Source organism: Panulirus ornatus, chromosome 3 (genome assembly GCF_036320965.1).
Source record: "Panulirus ornatus isolate Po-2019 chromosome 3, ASM3632096v1, whole genome shotgun sequence".
In the NCBI taxonomy this organism is placed as follows: Eukaryota; Metazoa; Arthropoda; class Malacostraca; order Decapoda; family Palinuridae; genus Panulirus; species Panulirus ornatus.
The window spans coordinates 71,646,739-71,671,727 of record NC_092226.1 but is presented as its reverse complement, the minus strand read 5'-3'; the positions used below and the strand labels follow the sequence as shown (position 1 = coordinate 71,671,727).

Sequence of the window (24,989 nt, the reverse complement as noted above, 5' to 3'; positions counted from 1 at the left end):
TAGCATGTACAGAAAACCCACCAGTGTTTGTCCATATAGTCATGATTACTCAGTTGAACATGACAGAGTAGAATTATCATCATTCCAGTTAATGTTCCTTAGGGCATTACATCTATGGAGTCTAGAATTTATTGATGATGAGTGTTAGATGTATTCTATTGGATCAGAGTTAAAGTATCCTAGATCTTTCATTGATAATTCCCTTAAGTTGGCAAAGAAGTCATTTTATAGAGTTACACCCAAACCTCCCTTAGATACCAAGAATCTTTTAGTTCTTTCTTTTATTATTAAGTTTACATTGCCTCCCAGGTTGCATAAATCCTTTACTGTAAATGAAGTCTTCAGCAATAACAGTACTATAAAGATGTCTTAATCAAAAACTCACCTGAAAATTCTATGGGCTGTGTTTACAGAATACCTTGTAAAAATTGTAATATGTGTTATGTTGGGCAGACTGGTAAGGATCTATATGTTAGACTTAAGCTACATTGATATAGTATAAGAACAGGAAATGAATCAAATACCTCTTTGTGTTAAAAGTTATGACCATTGTATTAACTGGAGTAAGTCCAGTTCAGTTATTAACTCTTACTCCTGTAACTCTAGAGATATCATTGAATCTTCGACTAGTAACCACTGAAAGAACTGTAACATTAATATTAGTGAGGGTCTATACAAATTGGATAGCTTTATTGTACTCAGATTTTGTAAACTTCACTTTTTTGTCTACATAACAGAAATTTTATGACAGGTATGTTGCAAGGCCTGAACACACCAGTCCAAATACCACCATCCGGTAATGCTTGTTTACCAATTGCATCTTAGCTTTGTCTCTTCCTTGTATATCAAGTGGCTGTTCTACATGTCTCATTCTTGTGTTTCCCGTGACGATGTGATCATTACACAAAAGTGCTCTTGGGAATTTATCATATTTCATTTTCCAGTGTTTTTATTGCATAACTTGATCCCTTACTCACGACCTATGTGACTTACGACCATCCTTACGTACAACCAGAAAAAAAATACTAAAAAATAATTATGAAATATGAACTAAAGAATCATAAAGTCTAAAAAGAAACTACAGAATCATATAATAAACCTGGTTACTAAAAAATGAGATAATCATGATAGAAATTGAGTAGGGTAAAAGAATGCTGTACAGGTATATGAATTCTTCATGCCATGCTGAAATGCGTCCGACTTACATCTATTTCAAGATCCGACTGGTCGGTCAGAACAAAACTAGGACATATTTGGGGAGGGGTTTTACTAGATCACATCAAGGTTTTAGGAGCGATTAAGAATGTATGGAAGGCGAGAACATCATCTTGGAGAGCAAAAATGGGTATGTCTGAAGGAATAGCAGTTCCAACAATAGTATATGGTTGTGAGGCATGGACTATAGATAGGGTTGTACGTAGGAGGGTGGATATGTTGGAAGTGAAATGTTTGAGGACAATATGTGGTGTGAGTTGGTTTGATCGAGTAAGTAATGAAATTGTAAGAGATATGTGGAAATAAAAAGAGTGTGGTTGAGAGAGTAGAAGGGGGTTTGTTGAAATGGTTTGGACATATGGAGAGAATGGGTGAAGAAAGATTGACAAAGAAGATATATGTGTCCGTGGTTGAGGGAACAAGGAGAAGCGGGAGATCAAATTGGAGGTGGAAGGATGTAATGAAAAAGATTTTGGGCGATCGGGGCCTGAACATATTGGAGGATGAGAGGCATGCTAGGAATAGAGTGAATTTGAATGATGTGGTATTCCGGGGTTGATGTGCTGTCAGTGGACTGAACAGGGCATGTAAAGTGTCTTAGGTAAACCATGGAAAGGTCTGTGGGGCCTGGATGTGGAAAGGGAGCTGTGGTTTTGGTGCATTACACATGACAGCTAGAGATTGAGTGTAAGCAGACGTGACACACACACACACACACACACACACACACACACACACACACACACACACACACACACACACACACACCCCACACCACCACCACCCCCACCACCACCACCACCACCAACACACACACACACACACACACCTTGTTTTTTTTTTGGGGGGGGGGGGGGGTATTTCCTTTGTGGCAGGGTGGTGACGAGAATGGACGAAGGCAGCAAGTATGAATATGTACATGTGTATATATGTGTCTGTGTATGTATATGTGTGTGTGTATGGGCATTTATGCATATATATGTGTATATGAATCTGTTTCCTTGCGCTTCCTTGCTGATGCGGGATATGGCGAATATGTGAAAAGGAAAATTATATATCCATTGACAGCACGTCGACCCAGGTATACCACATCGTTCCAATTCGCTCTATTCCTTGCACGCCTTTCACCCTCCTGCATGTTCAGGCCCCGATCACTCAAAATCTTTTTCACTCCATCTTTCCACCTCCAATTAGGTCTCCCACTTCTCGTTCCCTCCACCTCTGACACATATATCCTCTTTGTCAATCTTTCCTCACTCATTCTCTCCATGTGACCAAACCATTTCAAAACACCCTCTTCTGCTCTGTCAACCACACTCTTTTTATAACCACACATCTCTCTTACCCTATTATTACTTACTCGATCAAACCACCTCACACCACATATTGTCCTCAAACATCTCATTTCCAGCACATCCACCCTCCTGTGCACAACTCTATCCACAGCCCACGTCTCGCAACCATACAACATTGTTGGAACCACTATTCCTTCAAACATACCCATTTTTGCTTTCCGAGATAATGTTCTCGACTTCCACACATTCTTCAAGGCTCCCAGAATTTTCGCCCCCTCCCCCACCCTATGATTCACTTCCGCTTCCATGGTCCCATCCACTGCCAAATCCACTCCCAGATATCTAAAACACTTCACTTCCTCCAGTTTTTCTCCATTCAAACTTACCTCCCAATTGACTTGACCCTCAACCCTACTGTACCTAATAATTACCTTGCTCTTATTCACATTTACTCTCAACTTTCTTCTTTCACACACTTTACCAAACTCAGTCACCAGCTTCTGCAGTTTCTCGCATGAATCAGCCACCAGCGCTGTTTCATCAGCGAACAACAACTGACTCACTTCCCAAGCTTTCTCATCCACAACAGACTGCATACTTGCCCCTCTTTCCAAAACTCTTGCATTCACCTCCCTAACAGCCCCATCCATACAAATTAAACAACCATGGAGACATCACATACCCCTGTTGCTAACCTACATTCACTGAGAACCAATCACTTTCCTCTCTTCCTACACGTACACATGCCTTACATCCACAATAAAAACTTTTCACTGCTTCTAACAACTTGTCTCCCACACCATATATTCCTGTGTGGCTTGGTGGGGATGGGAATTGGGAATGTATGAAGGTAGCAAGTAGGAATGTATACTTGTGTATATATGTATGCGTCTGTGTATGTATATGTATGTATATGTGTGTGTGTATGGGCATTTATCCATGTATTTGTGTACATGAATCTGTTTCCTTGTGCTTCCTCGCTGATGCGGGAAACTGTGGTTAAGTATAATATACCTCACTAATGTGGGATATGGCGAATATGTGTGAAAAGAAATATTTTTTTTTTTTTTTTTTTTTTTTTTTTTTTTTTTTTTTATACTTTGTCGCTGTCTCCCGCGTTTGCGAGGTAGCGCAAGGAAACAGACGAAAGAAATGGCCCAACCCCCCCCCCCATACACATGTACATACACACGTCCACACACGCAAATATACATACCTACACAGCTTTCCATGGTTTACCCCAGACGCTTCACATGCCTTGATTCAATCCACTGACAGCACGTCAACCCCTGTATACCACATCGCTCCAATTCACTCTATTCCTTGCCCTCCTTTCACCCTCCTGCATGTTCAGGCCCCGATCACACAAAATCTTTTTCACTCCATCTTTCCACCTCCAATTTGGTCTCCCTCTTCTCCTCGTTCCCTCCACCTCCGACACATATATCCTCTTGGTCAATCTTTCCTCACTCATTCTCTCCATGTGCCCAAACCATTTCAAAACACCCTCTTCTGCTCTCTCAACCACGCTCTTTTTATTTCCACACATCTCTCTTACCCTTACGTTACTTACTCGATCAAACCACCTCACACCACACATTGTCCTCAAACATCTCATTTCCAGCACATCCATCCTCCTGCGCACAACTCTATCCATAGCCCACGCCTCGCAACCATACAACATTGTTGGAACCACCATTCCCTCAAACATACCCATTTTTGCTTTCCGAGATAATGTTCTCGACTTCCACACATTTTTCAAGGCTCCCAAAATTTTCGCCCCCTCCCCCACCCTATGATCCACTTCCGCTTCCATGGTTCCATCCGCTGCCAGATCCACTCCCAGATATCTAAAACACTTCACTTCCTCCAGTTTTTCTCCATTCAAACTCACCTCCCAATTGACTTGACCCTCAACCCTACTGTACCTAATAACCTTGCTCTTATTCACATTTACTCTTAACTTTCTTCTTCCACACACTTTATATTACACATGACAGCTAGAGAATGGATGTGAATGGATGTGGCCTTTCTTCATCTGTTCCTTGTGCTTCCTCACTTACGTGGAAAATGGCAATCATTCATTAAAAAATTTATATATATTTTGACGTGAGGGTGGAAACTTGGAAAATGATATATATTTTGACATGAGGGAAGCATGGTACAGCTAGCTTGGGCCACAGCCAGAATATTTATTCATCAGGGAAATTTAACACACATTTAGGTACAATTTTAATATTTTTTGTAAAATTCATTTGTTTTAGAAAAATAACTTTCAAACGGTAAAGCAATAAAGGTACATATGATAATTCCGTTCTAACAGATAGATTGTAAGGAATGATGGTACATTAGAAGCCAAGTTCTGTAACATCCCAAGTTCTTCCAAAGAACATTAATGAAACATCACCAGTTGTTATGAAGTCTCTCGCATTCCTTTAAGGCTGGAGTCTTGAGGTTGTAGTAAAGACAACTCTGAATCAGAGGTGAAAATCTCAAGGATCACTTGGTTGGAATTAGGGCTTGCAAGAGGTGCAACTTACTTTCCCCATGCTTATGTTGCCCAATAATTTTCAGCTTTTCAGCAATGCTGAAGTGTTCCCTAGATCTTTTGGCACACATGACATTAATACTTTTCTTATCTGCCATGATTTAACACCAAAATATGGGCCTTTGTACCATAAATGATGCTGCAGTTGTGTGAAAACATGGGCACCGAGTTTGTCAGTGTGTTGACCAGGCTGGCACTTACCACATACTGGTTGACATTGACCATGCTGTCGTGTTTGTTTCATCTTGAATTTTCTACTGAAGTTATCTTTGTAGGTGTAAATGCACAAAGTTAGTCCATCATCATATTGCTGTAAATCAGTGGTATATGTGTCTGAAGTGGAGGGGACAAGGAGAAAGGGGAGACCAATTGGAGAAGAAAGGATGGAGTGAGAAATATTATGAGTTCTCAGGGCCTGAACATACAGGAGGGTGAAAGGCATGCATGGGATACAGTGAATTGGAGAGCATTACTGTATACAGGGAGCATTGAGGTGTCAGTAAAGTGAACCAAGGTATATGAAGCATACAGGGGAAATCACAGAAAAATATGTGGGGCCAGGTTGTGGATAGGGGATTGTGGCTTCAGTGCATTACACATTACAGCTAGAAAATAGATGAGCAAATGTGGCTTTTTTTCATGTTTCTGGTGCTACCTTGCTAACATGGAAAACATTGAACTAGTATGAAAAATGTATGTATACATATGTGTAAGTGTGAAAAGAGAACATTATTGTAAAATAAAGAGAAATGATTTAAGTGGTGTGCAACAGGCTGCCACATGTTCTCACACCCATTGCTTCAGACTGAGGATTGAAAATAATGGACTATTCCATTACATCCCAAGTTTTTTCTGATGGGTCTTTAAATTAACGGACTAAATTTTTGATGTAACAGACTTTTATGGATATGTCTGTTAGATCCCAAACTTGTCTGGTGTTCTGCAGAAGGTCTGGGTAAAAGAGGAATTCTAGTACATTGGAGTCTTTTAGAATGAGGTTTACTGCATTTTATTGCTAGAGACTGCAATGTTTTTCTGTATGCACTAGGATATTTCCAAATGTACCATACACGAAGACACTACTGAAAATATGAACTAAATACAGTGAACCCTCTCTGTCATCCCCAGTACATAGCAGACATTGGCTTTATCAGACACCCTAATGCCAGTCGGACTTGTCATCATAACCTGTGATAGTCCAAAGCTATAAACACTTGCAGTCACCAACAACTCCTTTGATACATATAGTAGTTTCTCTGCATAGAGAGCATTGCACTTCTGTATTCTTATGTTGTAATATTGTATGTACAGTTTAACTCAATGTACAATTTATGATTTATTTAAGTCAAACACATATGAAAAAGACTTTTTTGATATCTGTTCTGCATTACGAACGAGCTTATGTAATGTTATTTTCTTGATGATATGGAATTCAGCGCATTATAGTTAACGAAAATGATGATTTGTTCCCAAAAGTAATTGTTTCACAGTAAAAGATATCAATACAATACGTATACAATAAGTGTACGTGTAAAGGTTTGATGTAAAGTATTTCCTGGAAACACTTCTACTGTATCCTAAATGAACTTTTTTAATATTGTTTTCTCATTGGCATGGAATCCACCTCATTTATATCTAAGGAAAGTAATATATTCTCTAAAAGTAAATATTTCACTGTAATAAAGTATCAGTATAATTATAATGCTGTATACAGTGCCGTACAGTATTACATAAAGGTTCATTCATTTTCGCCTCAGTGGATACTCTTAGGATCGGTTAGTCCTTTTGTGTCGGCCAAGCTGTCAACGTCTTTCTTTTAACCCACATGCTATGAGTTGTGACATTTTTGTCTCGTAAAACTCACTTTTTGCTTTCATAGCAAATTCATGTGGTGTTTTGCCTTCTTGCTGATTTTAGTATTTTTTGTTATGGCTTCCAGAGGTGAAATATCATCAACTCTTTAAGAGCTAAAAGCAAATATTGCTAAAGTGAAATTGGAACTCTTGGAAAAACATGACTGTGGATTGTCTTTGAAGCTGGTAGTAGAAAAATAATTGCCCTGTGTATTTAGTACAGCACCTTATAAATATTGTGTACATTTGTGGATATTTAAGTGTACTATGATACAGAAATGGAAAAATATAACTGAGCACTGTGTGTTTAGTCCAGCACCTTATAGAAAAATAAAACTGTGCACTGTGTGTTTAGTCCAACATCTTGTAAATGTTGTGTACGTTAAGAGGATATTTAAGTGCATTGTGATACAGAACGTTATGACCTATGGTTCTGACTGGTGTGTATATCCTGCTTCCCAAGTGCTCCAGAAACCTCATAGATATAGAAAGGAAGGGACTCCTAGGGCAGGAAGTAGATATGTGAATATGTTATAGTAGATGCTCTAGTATTGTTTAAGTGGAATCCTTTGCCTCAGTACAGTATCTCCACCATCACCTCCAACCTCTTTCACCACCATGGTCACCCTCACCCCCACGAGTGCTACAGTTCTCTACAGGTACTGTAACAGTGTACCATCAACAACTGCTGTGGTAAGTACATTACCTTTTCTTATGAAAACCATTTAACAGCTCTCTACTGCGGTGCTGGATTGTGTTATTTTACTTGTACATAATGGTCATGGAAATAAGAATTGCCAGTGCTGTACATATGGCCCACGTCTCCATGGTTGTTTAATTTGTTTATGGATGGGGTTGTTATGGAGGTGAATACAAGAGTTTTGGAAAGAGGGGCAAGTATGCAGTCTGTTGGGGATGAGAGAGCTTGGGAAGTGAGTCAGTTGTTGTTCTCTGATGATACAGCACTGATGGCTGATTCATGTGAGAAACTGCAGAAGCTGGTGACTGAGTTTGGTAAAGTGTGTAAAAGAAGAAAGTTAAGAGTAGATGTGAATAAGAGCAAGGTTATTAGGTACAGGAGGGTTGAGGGTCAAGTCAATTGGGAGGTGAGTTTGAATGGAGAAAAACTGGAGGAAGTGAAGTGTTTTAGATATCTGGGAGTGGATCTGTCAGCGGATGGAACCATGGAAGCGGAAGTGATCATAGGGTGGGGGAGGGGGCGAAAATTCTGGGAGCCTTGAAGAATGTGTGGAAGTCGAGAACATTATCTCGGAAAGCAAAAATGGGTATGTTTGAAGGAATAGTGGTTCCAACAATGCTGTATGGTTGCGAGGCGTGGGCTATGGATAGAGTTGTGCGCAGGAGGATGGATGTGCTGGAAATGAGATGTTTGAGGACAATGTGTGGTGTGAGGTGGTTTGATCGAGTAAGTAACGTAAGGATAAGAGAGATGTGTGGAAATAAAAAGAGCGTGGTTGAGAGAGCAGAAGAGGGTGTTTTGAAATGGTTTGGGCACATGGAGAGAATGAGTGAGGAAAGATTGACCAAGAGGATATATGTGTCGGAGGTGGAGGGAACGAGGAGAAGAGGGAGACCAAATTGGAGGTGGAAAGATGGAGTGAAAAAGATTTTGTGTGATCGGGGCCTGAACATGCAGGAGGGTGAAAGGAGGGCAAGGAATAGAGTGAATTGGAGCGATGTGGTATACAGGGGTTGACATGCTGTCAGTGGATTGAATCAGGGCATGTGAAGCGTCTGGGGTAAACCATGGAAAGCTGTGTAGGTATGTATATTTGTGTGTGTGGATGTATGTATATACATGTGTATGGGGGTGGGTTGGGCCATTTCTTTCGTCTGTTTCCTTGCGCTACCTCGCAAACGCGGGAGACCGAAAAAAAAATATATATATATAAATATATAAATATATATATATATATATATATATATATATATTGGATAGATGTGGTATACCGGGGTTGACGTGCTGTCAGTGGATTGAATCAGGGCATGTGGAGCGTCTGGGGTAAACCTTGGAAAGTTGTGTGGGGCCTGGATGTGGAAAGGGAGCTGTGGTTTCGGGCATTATTGCAGGACAGCTGGAGACTGAGTGTGAACGAATGGGGCCTTTGTTATCTTTTCCTAGCGCTACCTCGCACACATGAGGGGGGAGGGGGATGGTATTCCATGTGTGGCGAGATGGCGATGGGAATGAATAAAGGCAGACAGTGTGAAATGTGTGCATGGCTATATATGTATGTGTCTGTGTGTGTATATATGTGTGTACATTGAGATGTATAGGTATGTATTTTTGCGTGTGTGGACGTGTGTGTATATACATGTGTATGGGGGTGGGTTGGGCCATTTCTTTCTTCTGTTTCCTTGCGCTACCTCGCAAATGCGGGAGACAGCGACAAAGCAAAATAAAAAAAAAATGTATATATATATATATATATATATATATATATATATATATATATATATATATATATTTCATACATATTTGCTATTTCCCGCATTAGCGAGGTAGCGTTAAGAACACAGGACTGAGCCATAGAAGGAATGTCCTCACTCGGCCCCCTTCTCTGTTCCTTCTCTTGAAGAATTGAAAAACGAGGAGAGGATTTCCAGCCCCCTTCTCCCTCCCCCTTTTAGTTGCCTTCTACGACGCGCAGGATGTATCCCTAGGGATAAGGGAGAAAGAATACTTCCTTCGTATTCCCTGCGTGTCGTAGAAGGTGACTAAAAGGGGATGGAGCACGGGGTTGGAAATTCTCCCCTCGCGTTTTTTTTACTTTTCCCAAAAAAGGAACAGAGAAGGAGGCCAAGTGAGGATATTACCTCTAAGGCTCAGTCCTCTGTTCTCAATGCTACCTTGCAAATGCGGGAAATGGCAAATATGTAGAAAATAAATCCTGAAAGGTAGTGAGAAAAGGTGAAATTTCCCATCTTTCACAGTGCAGCATTATTATGCCTTTTAGGTAGTCGTAGTGTGGCATTATAGTCTGTCTCAGCTGCTCAAAGCGTAGCATTATAATGTGACCCAGCCAGTTACAGTGTTAGGTCTTCCTCTTGTCTCAGTTTTTCTTTGCCTTGCTCTGTATTATTTGTGTAAAAATGCTGTTTCTTAAAAGAAAGAAAACAATCATTGACACTTTTCATATTACTTAAAAGTGAATATCACAATAATATCTGTAATGTTTACTATGAACCCTTTTAGTGATGTTGATATCAATCTAATCCTGCATAGGGTGGTCTTGGCCTAAATATACACTTGTAATTCCCTGTCACAATATTGGTTTTGGACACACTATATGATCTGTCGGCTTGGCATTAATGGCAACCCAAGCAAAGATTGATGCACCCAGTGCAACCCATAACATCCACCACCACCCATGTACTTCTCATACTTAGTAGTGACCAACCTGGATTTTTTTTCCAAAACAAGGAATGCTTAACTCTTAATTTATAAGAAGAAATAATGGTATTTGTTCTTTCACACCTGAGTTTCTACAAGTTTTCTTCGCTATTAACTATTTTAGTATTTTCTATTTGATGATTTTTTGTAAGCCTACGTACTGTTTGTGGTAATGTGATTTTTACGAGTTCCTGATCTGAAATCGGCATTTTGCTTCTCCACAAACGTAATATGTACTTTTTGACCTAATGGCATTTTGATTGTGTTCCGAGTTCTTATTCTCTAAGTCATTTTTCCAAAGAGGAAAGTGTTTAGTGTATGTAAGTAAACGGTGTTAAATGTGAATATTATTTATAAGTGTTCTTTATGAAAACTGTACAAAAGCCAAGAAGAGCATTTATTAGTAGAAGCAAGGGTACTTGGACATGTTGGGGAAGGCTAGTGATGAAGTCTTTGTTGGAGTGTGAAGATGGTAATACAGTATGCAATATGGTCAAGATATCGGTGAAATTCCTTGAGATCAACCAGGAATGTATGAAGGGACACTGGCCTTGTTTGGTATGCTGAATTTTCAGTGACATATTTTGCTAGTTTTTTCCTGAAAACATCTCCAATGTATAATGAATGAAATTATGCAACCACATTGTCAAGTGATACTGAACTCAGCAGATTGTACTTCACAAGAATGATTTTATTGCTCAAAAAGTAAAGAGCTTATCCAGTAAGTAAAGTTGGAAGTGTCGTGTTGGGGGCCATGTGGGAGGAGGTAAGGGTGACCACCACTGCCCGCCTCCCTCTCTAGGGACCTGTTTGTTTGGTAAGGGATAATGATGTCTTTCTGTTTGATTTTACCACATTTTGAGCATTGAATATTAATAAATTTTACTCGAATACAAATATATCAGAAGAGAAATGTTATAAAAAAAATTCTGGAAATGACTCTCCTACTTAATGAATGAACTTTTGTAACTTTTTTTCAGTGATATGGATTCCACCTCATTTGTATAAAAAACTGATAGTAAGAGTTGCACTGACAGCAGACAATCATTCTCATGATTGACCTAGATAAGGTGGTAGAGGTGGCAATGTAGGATTGGAGGAAAGTAGCCACTGAGTGACCCTAGTGCTCCTCCGTTACACTCACTCAGTCTTTCCACCACAACCCCATACAGCTTTTGATATTTGTAGGCTGTAACATAAGTTAATACAGATTATTTCACATTTGTGTTGAACAGAATTAACATATGATGTATTGTACTAATACTGAATACTGAGTAAATTCGAGGTGTCATGAATATTGCAAGATAGGAACAGAGAAATCTGGTGATTCTCAGTTTCATGAACTTCAATTCACTAGTTTTTACTGCAGATGCAGGGTTTGGGACTGGAGGCTTAAATAACACACTAACTATTGCTCTTAAAGTTATCTTAATTACTAAACAAAAGTCTCTGAGTTATACAGATGTAGAGTCAGCTTAGATAGGTTACTATTGATGATAATTTGCCCATCCTGTACCACTTGTCACCTTTGTTTTAGATTGAAAAAAAAATCTGTTTTTCTTAATGTATTTGGAGCACCGCCATCATCACAAACAAGCACCTCCATCACCACCATAATTAGCAACCATCCCACTACACTGCCAATCACCACCACCATCACAACTAGCACCACCTTTTCCATTTGTCATTATCACCACTATCCATCAGTGCTTTTAACACCACCACCACCACAACAGTAACAATAACAACAATAACAACAACAACAAAACAACAACCATCAACATTCAAAAGTAATAAAAGATACACTAAATTGATTATGGTTGCTAGGATGACATATATCACATATCTGACAGCTACTGATAAAGGAGAGGGAAAGATATCAACTCCTATAAAAGACTGGGAGATGATGTTTGTTTCTTTCTAATATGTATGCTTTACTGCTTAACCATACGCTTTATTTCACTACAGCCACCAACCTCTGCCATGACCATCTGCCAACAACTGCTATCACTCATAACATCATCATCATCAACAACAACAATGAACCACTACAACTGTCATCCACAACCAAAACCAACAATCACCTCCCACCACCACTATACAACTGTCAACCTCATAGATAGGTGCTGAGAATGATGATTTTACAGTTAGGGAATGTATCTGTAGGGTCATGTGGAGGGGGAAGGTATGTATATGTTGATTATGTTGTAGTTAGCACTGTGAACTGGACTGTATTTCTAGGTTGTTGTTTTGTTTACTTGAGCTTGCACTGCAAGTGACACAGTCACCTTTGGCAAAACTGTATTATTGGGAATACAGTGTCATCGAAGAAGTTACTGCAAAGTTCATCCGTTCCCTGCTACTGGAAGTAGCGCAGCCATAGGGCTACAGGAGATCCTGGAAAAGGGGTCCAGATGTAACTTCAGGATTCTTTCAAGGTGATGTAAGGTATATATACTCACTTATATACCCAACGTGGACTTCTGGCATTTTCTCCAGAAACATACAATCTCTCCTTGTCATACATAACACTTGACAGCACTTAACCCATGCAGATCATTCTTCGTAACTCTAGGTTTTCTTGTGGTGAGTGCTATTTGCTAGCACTGCTTTTGGCAAAATGGTAGGAGAAATAAATAAAAGTACTTGGTAGGAACACTTAGGTCTGAGCTTTAGATAGAAACATTAAGTAGTAGTAGTTGGTAAGAGCATTGGGCAGGAACATTAGGTAGAAGTAGTTTGTAGGAACATTAGGTGGGAGCCTTTCCAAACACTTGTGCTAAACTTGCCATCTGGCACAGGAGTTCACTAGTTATGGAGACTATTGCCATGGCCACCCACTTGAGGGAGTTCCAGAAGGAAGCTGGCCATTTTCATTGGCCAGGACCACAGGGCATAATGTTTTGAGATTTTGTGTGTTTATGTGCAGAGAGTGCAGAGCCACTGAGTATTAAGTGCTCTGTGTCTTCTTTAAGGTAGTTGCATTATGGGTATAAAGGGTCTTGGGATATGTAGAAGCAGTGTTTGCTGTGTTGTAGTAATGGATGACATCCAGAGTGTAAGTAGGAGAGAGTAACTCATGTTCATCTGGAAATGTGATTTTTGATGGATATATAATGTTTTCCTTCAAACTTATCCATTTTTGCTCTATAAGGTAACATTCTCTCCTTCCACACATTCTTCATCGCTCCCAGAATCTTCACCCCTTCCCCCGCCCTGTGACTCATTACCACTTCCATGGTTCCATTCACTGCTAAGTCCACTCCCAGATATCAGAAGCACTTCACTTCCTCCAATTTTTTCCATTCAAACTAACATCCCAATTGACTTGTCCCTCAACCATACTGAACCTAATAACCTTGCTCTTATTCACTTTTACTCTCAACTTTGCCCTTTCACACACTTTTCCAGACTCGTATAATTTTGCAATTTCCCCAGGACCACATTCTATGAAAGAGTCCTGGTGTTATCCAAGACTTTTTTAAAGGCAACATCATCCCAAGGCTCAGCTACTACCAGTAGCAAGGAAATATTGACTCCTTAGGCGTGAGTTCTTTGGCAAGACTGTATTTTCAATGATCCAGCGATGTGAAATGTGACTTTTACCTTTTAGTGTACCTCTTGTAGGTTAGGTGAAGTGAGTCAGTTGTTGTTCCCTGATGATACAACGCTGGTGGTTGATTCGGGTGAGAAACTGCAGAAGTTGGTGACTTGAGTTTGTTGAAGTGTGCAAAAGAAGAAAGCTGAGAGTAAATGTGAATAAGAGCAAGGTTATTAGGTTCATTAGGGTTGAGGGACAAGTAAATTGGTAGGTAAGTTTGAATGGAGAAAAACTGGAGGAAGTGAAGTGTTTTAGATAACTGGGAGTGGATTTTGCAGTGAATGGAACAATGGAAGCTGAAGTGAGTCACAGGCTGGGAGAGGGGGCGAAGGTTCTGGGACCATTGAAGAATGTGTGGAAGGCGAGAACATTATCTCAGAGACCAAAAATGGGTATGTTTGAAGGAATAGTGGTTCCAGCAGTGTTTTATGCTTGTGAGGCATGAGCTATAGGTAGGGTTGTGTGGAGGAGGGTGGATGTATTGGAAATGAGATGTTTGAGGACAATATGTGGTGTGAGGTGGTTTGGTCGAGTAAGACATGAAAGGGTAAGAGAGATGTGTGGTAACGAGTATGGTTGAGGTAGCAGAAGAGGGTGTGTTGAAATGGTTTGGTTACATAGAGAGAATGAGTGAGGAAAGATTAACAAAGAGGATATATGTGTCAGAGGTGGAGGGAGCGAGGAGAAGTGGGAGACCAAATTAGAGGTGGAGGGATGGAGTGAAAAAGATTTTGAGCGATAGGGGCCTGAACATACAGGAGGGTGAAAGGTGTGCAAGGAATAGAGTGAATTGGAACGATGTGGTATACCATTGTGGATGTGCTGTCAATGGATTGAACCAGGGCATGTGAAACGTCTGGGGTAAACCATGGAAAGTTTTGTGGGGCCTAGATGTGGAAAGAGAGCTGTGGTTTTGGTGCATTACATACTATATATATTTATACTATATATACTATATATGTATATATATATATATCCGCTGCCAGATCTAAAACCATGGAAGCGGAAGTGGATCATAGGGTGGGGGAGGGGGCGAAAATTCTGGGGGCCTTGAAGAATGTGTGGAAGTCGAGAACATTATCTCGGAAAGCAAAAATGGGTATGTTTGAAGGAATAGTGGTTCCAACAATGTTGTATGGTTGCGAGGCGCGGGCTATGGATAGAGTTGTGCGCAGGAGGATGGATGTGCTGGAAATGAGATGTTTGAGGACAATGTGTGGTGTGAGGTGGTTTGATCGAGTGAGTAACGTAAGGGTAAGAGAGATGTGTGGAAATAAAAAGAGCGTGGTTGAGAGAGCAGAAGAGGGTGTTTTGAAGTGGTTTGGGCACATGGAGAGGATGAGTGAGGAAAGATTGACCAAGAGGATATATGTGTCGGAGGTGGAGGGAGCAAGGAGAAGAGGGAGACCAAATTGGAGGTGGAAAGATGGAGTGAAAAAGATTTTGTGTGATCGGGGCCTGAACATGCAGGAGGGTGAAAGGAGGGCAAGGAATAGAGTGAATTGGAGCGATGTGGTATACCGGGGTTGACGTGCTGTCAGTGGATTGAATCAAGGCATGTGAAGCGTCTGGGGTAAGCCATGGAAAGCTGTGTAGGTATGTATATTTGCGTGTGTGGACGTATGTATATACATGTGTATGGGGGGGGTTGGGCCATTTCTTTCGTCTGTTTCCTTGCGCTACCTCGCAAACGCGGGAGACTGCGACAAAGTATAAAAAAAATATATATATATATATATATATATATATATATATATATATATATATATATATATATATATATATATATATATATATATTTATCCCTGGGGATAGGGGATTAAGAATACTTCCCACGTATTCCCTGCGTGTCGTAGAAGGCGACTAAAAGGGGAGGGAGCGGGGGGCTGGAAATCCTCCCCTCTCGTTTTTTTTTTTTTTTTTTTTTTTTTTTTTTTTTTTTTTTTTTTTTTTTTCCAAAAGAAGGAACAGAGAATTGGGCCAGGTGAGGGTATTCCCTCAAAGGCCCAGTCCTCTGTTCTTAACGCTACCTCGCTAATGCGGGAAATGGCGAATAGTTTGAAAGAAAAAGAAAGAAAAATATATATATATATATATATATATATATATATATATATATATATATATATACACACACACACACATTATCCCTGGGGATAGGGGAGAAAGAATACTTCCCACGTATTCCCTGCATGTCGTAGAAGGCGACTAAAAGGGGAGGGAGCAGGGGGCTGGAAATCCTTCCCTCCTTTTTTTTTTTCCCCAAAAAAAGAAGAAACAGAGAAGGGGGCAAGGTGAGGATATCTCCTCAAAGGCCCAGTCCTCTGTTCTTAATGCTACCTCACCAATGCAGGAAATGCTGAATAGTATGAAAGAAATTTTTTTTTTTTTTTTTTTTTCCCGCTGTCTCCCGCGTTTGCGAGGTAGCGCAAGGAAACAGACGAAAGAAATGGCCCAACCCACCCCCATACACATGTATATACATACGTCCACACACGCAAATATACATACCTACACAGCTTTCCATGGTTTACCCCAGACGCTTCACATGCCTTGATTCAATCCACTGACAGCACGTCAACCCTGGTATACCACATCGCTCCAATTCACTCTATTCCTTGCCCTCCTTTCACCCTCCTGCATGTTCAGGCCCCGATCACACAAAATCTTTTTCACTCCATCTTTCCACCTCCAATTTGGTCTCCCTCTTCTCCTCGTTCCCTCCACCTCCGACACATATATCCTCTTGGTCAATCTTTCCTCACTCATTCTCTCCATGTGCCCAAACCATTTCAAAACACCCTCTTCTGCTCTCTCAACCACGCTCTTTTTATTTCCACACATCTCTCTTACCCTTACGTTACTTACTCGATCAAACCACCTCACACCACACATTGTCCTCAAACATCTCATTTCCAGCACATCCATCCTCCTGCGCACAACTCTATCCATAGCCCACGCCTCGCAACCATACAACATTGTTGGAACCACTATTCCTTCAAACATACCCATTTTTGCTTTCCGAGATAATGTTCTCGACTTCCACACATTCTTCAAGGCTCCCAGAATTTTCGCCCCTCCCCCACCCTATGATCCACTTCCGCTTCCATGGTTCCATATATATATATATGTATATATATATCCCAGGGGATAGGGGATTAAGAATACTTCCCACGTATTCCCTGCGTGTCGTAGAGGGCGACTAAAAGGGGAGGGAGCGGGGGGCTGGAAATCCTTCCCTCTCGTTTTTTTTTTTAATTTTCCAAAGGAGGAACAGAGGGGGCCAGGTGAGGATATTCCAAAAAAGGCCCAGTCCTCTGTTCTTAACGCTACCTCGCTAACGCGGGAAATGGCGAATAGTTTAAAAGAAAGAAAGATATATTTGGACGATTTTTGCAGGGAAAAAATGCAATTGAGTGGGAGATGTATAAAAGAAAGAGACAGGAGGTCAAGAGAAAGGTGCAAGAGGTGAAAAAAAGGGCAAATGAGAGTTGGGGTGAGAGAGTATCATTAAATTTTAGGGAGAATAAAAAGATGATCTGGAAGGAGGTAAATAAAGTGCGTAAGACAAGGGAGCAAATGGGAACTTCAGTGAAGGGCGCAAATGGGGAGGTGATAACAAGTAGTGGTGATGTGAGAAGGAGATGGAGTGAGTATTTTGAAGGTTTGTTGAATGTGTTTGATGATAGAGTGGCAGATATAGGGTGTTTTGGTCGAGGTGGTGTGCAAAGTGAGAGGGTTAGGGAAAATGATTTGGTAAACAGAGAAGAGGTAGTGAAAGCTTTGCGGAAGATGAAAGCCGGCAAGGCAGCAGGTTTGGATGGTATTGCAGTGGAATTTATTAAAAAAGGGGGTGACTGTATTGTTGACTGGTTGGTAAGGTTATTTAATGTATGTATGACTCATGGTGAGGTGCCTGAGGATTGGTGGAATGCGTGCATAGTGCCATTGTGCAAAGGCAAAGGGGATAAGAGTGAGTGCTCAAATTACAGAGGTATAAGTTTGTTGAGTATTCCTGGTAAATTATATGGGAGGGTATTGATTGAGAGGGTGAAGGCATGTACAGAGCATCAGATTGGGGAAGAGCAGTGTGGTTTCAGAAGTGGTAGAGGATGTGTGGATCAGGTGTTTGCTTTGAAGAATGTATGTGAGAAATACTTAGAAAAGCAAATGGATTTGTATGTAGCATTTATGGATCTGGAGAAGGCATATGATAGAGTTGATAGAGATGCTCTGTGGAAGGTATTAAGAATATATGGTGTGGGAGGAAAGTTGTTAGAAGCAGTGAAAAGTTTTTATCGAGGATGTAAGGCATGTGTACGTGTAGGAAGAGGAAAGTGATTGGTTCTCAGTGAATGTAGGTTTGCGGCAGGGGTGTGTGATGTCTCCATGGTTGTTTAATTTGTTTATGGATGGGGTTGTTAGGGAGGTAAATGCAAGAGTTTTGGAAAGAGGGGCAAGTATGAAATCTGTTGGGGATGAGAGAGCTTGGGAAGTGAGTCAGTTGTTGTTCGCTGATGATACAGTGCTGGTGGCTGATTCCTGTGAGAAACTGCAGAAGCTGGTGACTGAGTTTGGTAAAGTGTGTGGAAGAAGAAAGTTAAGAGTAAATGTGAATAAGAGCAAGGTTATTAGGTACAGTAGGGTTGAGGGTCAAGTCAATTGGGAGGTGAGTTTGAATGGAGAAAAACTGGAGGAAGTGAAGTGTTTTAGATATCTGGGAGTGGATCTGGCAGCTGATGGAACCATGGAAGCGGAAGTGGATCATAGGGTGGGGGAGGGGGCGAAAATTCTGGGGGCCTTGAAGAATGTGTGGAAGTCGAGAACATTATCTCGGAAAGCAAAAATGGGTATGTTTGAAGGAATAGTGGTTCCAACAATGTTGTATGGTTGCGAGGCGTGGGCTATGCATAGAGTTGTGCGCAGGAGGATGGATGTGCTGGAAATGAGATGTTTGAGGACAATGTGTGGTGTGAGGTGGTTTGATCGAGTGAGTAACGTAAGGGTAAGAGAGATGTGTGGAAATAAAAAGAGCGTGGTTGAGAGAGCAGAAGAGGGTGTTTTGAAGTGGTTTGGGCACATGGAGAGAATGAGTGAGGAAAGATTGACCAAGAGGATATATGTGTCGGAGGTGGAGGGAACGAGGAGAAGAGGGAGACCAAATTGGAGGTGGAAAGATGGAGTGAAAAAGATTTTGTGTGATCGGGGCCTGAACATGCAGGAGGGTGAAAGGAGGGCAAGGAATAGAGTGAATTGGATCGATGTGGTATACCGGGGTTGACGTGCTGTCAGTGGATTGAATCAAGGCATGTGAAGCGTCTGGGGTAAACCATGGAAAGCTGTGTAGGTATGTATATTTGCGTGTGTGGACGTATGTATATACATGTGTATGGGGGGGGGTTGGGCCATTTCTTTCGTCTGTTTCCTTGCGCTACCTCGCAAACGCGGGAGACAGCGACAAAGTATAATAAATAAAAAAAAAATATATATATTAAGAGTAAATGTGAATAAGAGCAAGGTTATTAGGTACAGTACGGTTGAGGGTCAAGTCAATTGGGAGGTGAGTTTGAATGGAGAAAAACTGGAGGAAGTGAAGTGTTTTAGATATCTGGGAGTGGATCTGTCAGCGGATGGAACCATGGAAGCGGAAGTGGATCATAGGGTGGGGGAGGGGGCGAAAATTTTGGGAGCCTTGAAAAATGTGTGGAAGTCGAGAGCATTATCTCGGAAAGCAAAAATGGGTATGTTTGAAGGAATAGTGGTTCCAACAATGCTGTATGGTTGCGAGGCGTGGGCTATGGATAGAGTTGTGCGCAGGAGGATGGATGTGCTGGAAATGAGATGTTTGAGGACAATGTGTGGTGTGAGGTGGTTTGATCGAGTAAGTAACGTAAGGGTAAGAGAGATGTGTGGAAATAAAAAGAGCGTGGTTGAGAGAGCAGAAGAGGGTGTTTTGAAATGGTTTGGGCACATGGAGAGAATGAGTGAGGAAAGATTGACCAAGAGGATATATGTGTCGGAGGTGGAGGGAACGAGGAGAAGAGGGAGACCAAATTGGAGGTGGAAAGATGGAGTGAAAAAGATTTTGTGTGATCGGGGCCTGAACATGCAGGAGGGTGAAAGGAGGGCAAGGAATAGAGTGAATTGGAGCGATGTGGTATACCGGGGTTGACGTGCTGTCAGTGGATTGAACCAAGGCATGTGAAGCGTCTGGGGTAAACCATGGAAAGCGGTGTAGGTATGTATATTTGCGTGTGTGGACGTGTGTATGTACATGTGTATGGGGGGGGGGGGTTGGGCCATTTCTTTCGTCTGTTTCCTTGCGCTACCTCGCAAACGCGGGAGACAGCGACAAAGTATAAAAAAAAAAAAAAAAAAAAAAAAAAAATATGTATGTGTATATGTATATATATATATAATTACAGAGGTATAAGCTTGTTGAGTATTCCTGGTAAATTATATGGGAGGGTATTGATTGAGAGGGTGAAGGCATGTACAGAGCATCAGATTGGGGAAGAGCAGTGTGGTTTCAGAAGTGGTAGAGGATGTGTGGATCAGGTGTTTGCTTTGAAGAATGTATGTGAGAAATACTTAGAAAAGCAAATGGATTTGTATGTAGCATTTATGGATCTGGAGAAGGCATATGATAAGAGTTGATAGAGATGCTCTGTGGAAGGTATTAAGAATATATGGTGTGGGAGGCAAGTTGTTAGAAGCAGTGAAAAGTTTTTATCGAGGATGTAAGGCATGTGTACGTGTAGGAAGAGAGGAAAGTGATTGGTTCTCAGTGAATGTAGGTTTGCGGCAGGGGTGTGTGATGTCTCTATGGTTGTTTAATTTGTTTATGGATGGGGTTGTTAGGGAGGTGAAAGAGGGGCAAGTATGAAGTCTGTTGTGGATGAGAGAGCTTGGGAAGTGAGTCAGTTGTTGTTCGCTGATGATACAGCGCTGGTGGCTGATTCATGTGAGAAACTGCAGAAGCTGGTGACTGAGTTTGGTAAAGTATGTGAAAGAGGAAAGTTAAGAGTAAATGTGAATAAGAGCAAGGTTATTAGGTACAGTAGGGTTGATTGTCAAGTCAATTGGGAGGTAAGTTTGAATGGAGAAAAACTGGAGGAAGTAAAGTGTTTTAGATATCAATGAGTGGATCTGGCAGCTGATGGAACCATGGAAGCGGAAGTGGATCATAGGATGGGGGAGGGGGCGAAAATTCTGGGAGCCTTGAAGAATGTGTGGAAGTCGAGAACATTATCTCGTAAAGCAAAAATTGGTATGTTTGAAGGAATAGTGGTTCCAACAATGTTGTATGGTTGCGAGGCATGGGCTATGGATAGAGTTGTGCGCAGGAGGATGGATGTGCTGGAAATGAGATGTTTGAGGACAATGTGTGGTGTGAGGTGGTTTGATCGAGTAAGTAACGTAAGGGTAAGAGAGATGTGTGGAAATAAAAAGAGCGTGGTTGAGAGAGCAGAAGAGGGTGTTTTGAAATGGTTTGGGCACATGGAGAGAATGAGTGAGGAAAGATTGACCAAGAGGATATATGTGTCGGAGGTGGAGGGAACGAGGAGAAGTGGGATACCAAATTGGAGGTGGAAAGATGGAGTGAAAAAGATTTTGTGTGATCGGGGCCTGAACATGCAGGAGGGTGAAAGGAGAGGGCAAGGAATAGAGTGAATTGGATCGATGTGGTATACCGGGGTTGACGTGCTGTCAGTGGATTGAATCAGGGCATGTGAAGCGTCTGGGGTAAACCATGGAAAGCTGTGTAGGTATGTATATTTGCGTGTGTGGATGTATGTATATGGCGAGGTGGCGATGGGAATAAATAAAGGCAGACTATGAATTATGTACATGTGTATATATGTATATGTCTGTGTGTGTATATATATGTGTACATTGAGATGTATAGGTATGTATAATTGCGTGTGTAGACGTGCATGTATATACATGTATATAATGTGTATGGGGGTGGGTTGGGCCATTTCTTTCGTCTGTTTCCTTGTGCTACCTCGCAAACGCGGGAGACAGCGACAAAGCAAAATATAAAATAAAAAATATATATATATTTATATAATGTTTTAAGGTTTGTAGCATGTAATATAGAAGTTTGATAATTTATTTGAGAAAAGGATGGAAGGATATTATTATTACAAAATTATGGATGCATATGATAACTAGACATAGGTATGATTCCTCACTGATGTTCTTATTTTTTTGCAGATTCAGAAGTTCCGGGGTTTTTACGAATTGAGAGTGTGAGCACCTTAGATCCAACTGTTGCCTCACAAATGTTTGGGGATGGTTAGTATGTAAATTATTTTTTTAAATACTTTTCCTTAAACAGTATTGACTCATCAATCCAACATTATTGATAATCAAACTACATATGTAACAACATATTAGTCATGGCACACCTGCAAGCAAATTCTTTTTCTAATGTGTAGTATCCCCTTATTGCTTAACATTATTTTTATAGTTCTCTTATGTTAATGATGTGAAAAGTTTTTATTCTTCTTTTATCTCTGGTAGACAAGCTTAGGATAAATAGCCACTTCCTCAGTAAAGTATTTGTCTTCTTATTCTAGGTGTGTTATTTTTTATAGTTTCTATTATCATTCTCTTCTGATGGGAATTGCAAAGTATGAGAAGCTTTTTTACTCATTTTTAGGCAGCATGAATGCTTTAATCAAACTAAATATGTACTTATTCTTATGAAAGTGCCCTAAGGCATGTGAATGTGATAAACTAAACACTTGGTTGGCTATTGTGTCACATAGTTACTGTGTGGCTGTTAGCAGCTCAAAGGTTAGGTCATTATAATAACTGTATTTCACTACACCTAAGAACTCTAGAACTCTAAAACACCCTACCCTTTTATAGTTTCTATTATCATTCTCCTCTGATAGGAATTGCAAAGTATGAGAAGTTTTTTACTCATTTTTAGGCAGCATAAATGCTTTAATCAAACTAAATAGGTACTTATTCTTATGAAAGTGCCCTAAGGCATGTGAATGTGATAAACTAAACACTTGGTTGGCTATTGTGTCACATAGTTACGGTGTGGCTATTAGTAGCTCAAAGGTTAGGTCATTATAATAACTATTTCCCTACACCTAAGAACTCTAGAACTCTAAAACACCCTACCCTTAAGATTTTTAAATGTTTTCCTTGTCTCTTTCTCCCTTTCATGAACCCTTTTTATATTTCATCCTTGTGGACTTTCCATCTACTGCCATATATATATACATTTCCAGGTATCTAAAACTTTCCACTTTTTCTCAGTCCTCTCCTCACGAACTCCCATTCAACCAGCCCATCTCTCTCCCCTGCTAGACTCTTTAACCAAATTATAATTATTATTGTCATTTAACTTTCTCCATTTCACACTTTACCAAATTTTAAATGTGGCTTAATTATTTATTTATTTTATGATTAATTTTTCAATGTAATATCTTACATGCAGATGTATATTTTCTTTAACATCCCTATGTATGACTAGCAAGGAAATACTCAAGTTTGACAAATGGTTATATTATTATCCTTCATTGAATGTCATATTTCATCATCTTACTGTAGATTACTGTAAATTCCGGGTTGTTTGTATTATTTCCTCAGATTTTGATGGTGCATCAAGTGAAGCCGTTTCTAGTTCAGCTGCAGTAAAGTCTCCAAAAAGACTGACAGTTTCTAGTGAGCAAGGAGTAGCAAGCACTGCCCCAGTTAGTTCACTTGTAAAAATTGGAACCACTTTATCCTCTGCTGTTACATCAAGTGTGAATGAGAGTATGGCACATATTTCTGTTTCTGGAACAGCTTCTAGCAGAAAAAGCACAACTCCAGTCAGTGTAACACCATCAATAAGCATCACACCTTTTTCTGGGTCATTACAAAGTGGACCGACTTCTCATATTCTGGGAAATGCTGATACATCTCCTGAAGTAGTAGGTGCCTCCTGTCAGCCTCCTCCTGAAACTGTCTCAAGTTCTTCACAAGTGTCTGAAGTAAATAAACCCCACCCATCTGTAGTTACTCTTGATGAGGATGATGAAGAAGAAGCATCTGCCAATTGTTCTCGGAGTGAGCGTCCTCCTCCTCCAGGGATGGTTACACTTCCCAAGATCCCTCCAACTGTTCCTGTGCAGTCAATCTTTCAAGCGTGAGTTTTGATAGATTTTCAATTTTTTTTGAGCATGGTTTATTTTTACCACTTTATTATACCAGTCATTTCCATGGTAAACATGTTGAGCATATGTCATGTGTGTAAGTTCATATTATGAACTCAAGAAATTAATGAATTAATACTTAGAGTATGTAGTGTTCAAAAGGGTAATTTGAAGTGGATGAGATAAAAATGTAAAAGCAGCAATTTTTGCTGACAGAATAGTATTTATGAGGGATTATGGTTGCAACAATAAAGCTTAAGCATTTCTCATGGTGATGAAAGCTCTTGATAGTGTTATAGATTGTACAGTTGCAGGATTCAGAGGAACTATTGATTGAAGTGATTATGCATAGAGATACACTGTCTCCTATATCTTGTTTCCTAACGTTCATTTTCTGAACAACTCATTTCATCCCTGCAATAATATAAACATTTTGGGTTTAACCGTATCTTCCACTTGTCTTGAAGCTTTATGTAATGAACATTGCAGAATATTCTTTGCTAAAGCTGGAGGTGTTTTAAAGGTGATGCATTAATTTTTATTGCAAGCAGCTTTTCCATAACCTCATACATCCCAGTATGAAATGCTGCACTCACTTATCTTTGGTGGCTTTTCTTCCATCTCTTAGCCAGAGTTGAATAAAAAAAATCTTCTGAACTCCCCTTCTATCACCTTTCTTCAACCATCCCTAGTTGTCTACTGCAGTGTTGCTGATACTCTCTCTGTTGTACAGGTATTATTTTTGCCTTTGCTCTCATAACCTTTCTGCAGGTGTCCCAGACCTTATCACCTGGACTCTTGGCCCATTTCTGCCTGTTGCTTCCCATAATTTCTATGTGAAGAGCACTTGGATACATTAAATATGATTATCATATGGCAAATTAAAGTGCTCTGTCTGC

The 24,989-nt window shown here is 40.4% G+C and overlaps 1 protein-coding gene across 5 annotated transcripts in view; it reads left to right on the top strand.

The window, feature by feature from the left end:
- The window catches only part of LOC139763392 (uncharacterized), a 228,827-nt gene that overhangs the window by 111,490 nt on the left and 92,348 nt on the right, over positions 1 to 24,989 (top strand). For all 5 annotated transcript variants that reach the window (XM_071689436.1, XM_071689427.1, XM_071689409.1 and 2 more), the window contains 2 exons: positions 22,148 to 22,228; positions 23,543 to 24,083. In XM_071689436.1, coding sequence (XP_071545537.1) covers positions 22,148 to 22,228; positions 23,543 to 24,083 — 622 coding nt within the window. The remainder of the gene's footprint in view (positions 1 to 22,147; positions 22,229 to 23,542; positions 24,084 to 24,989) is intronic.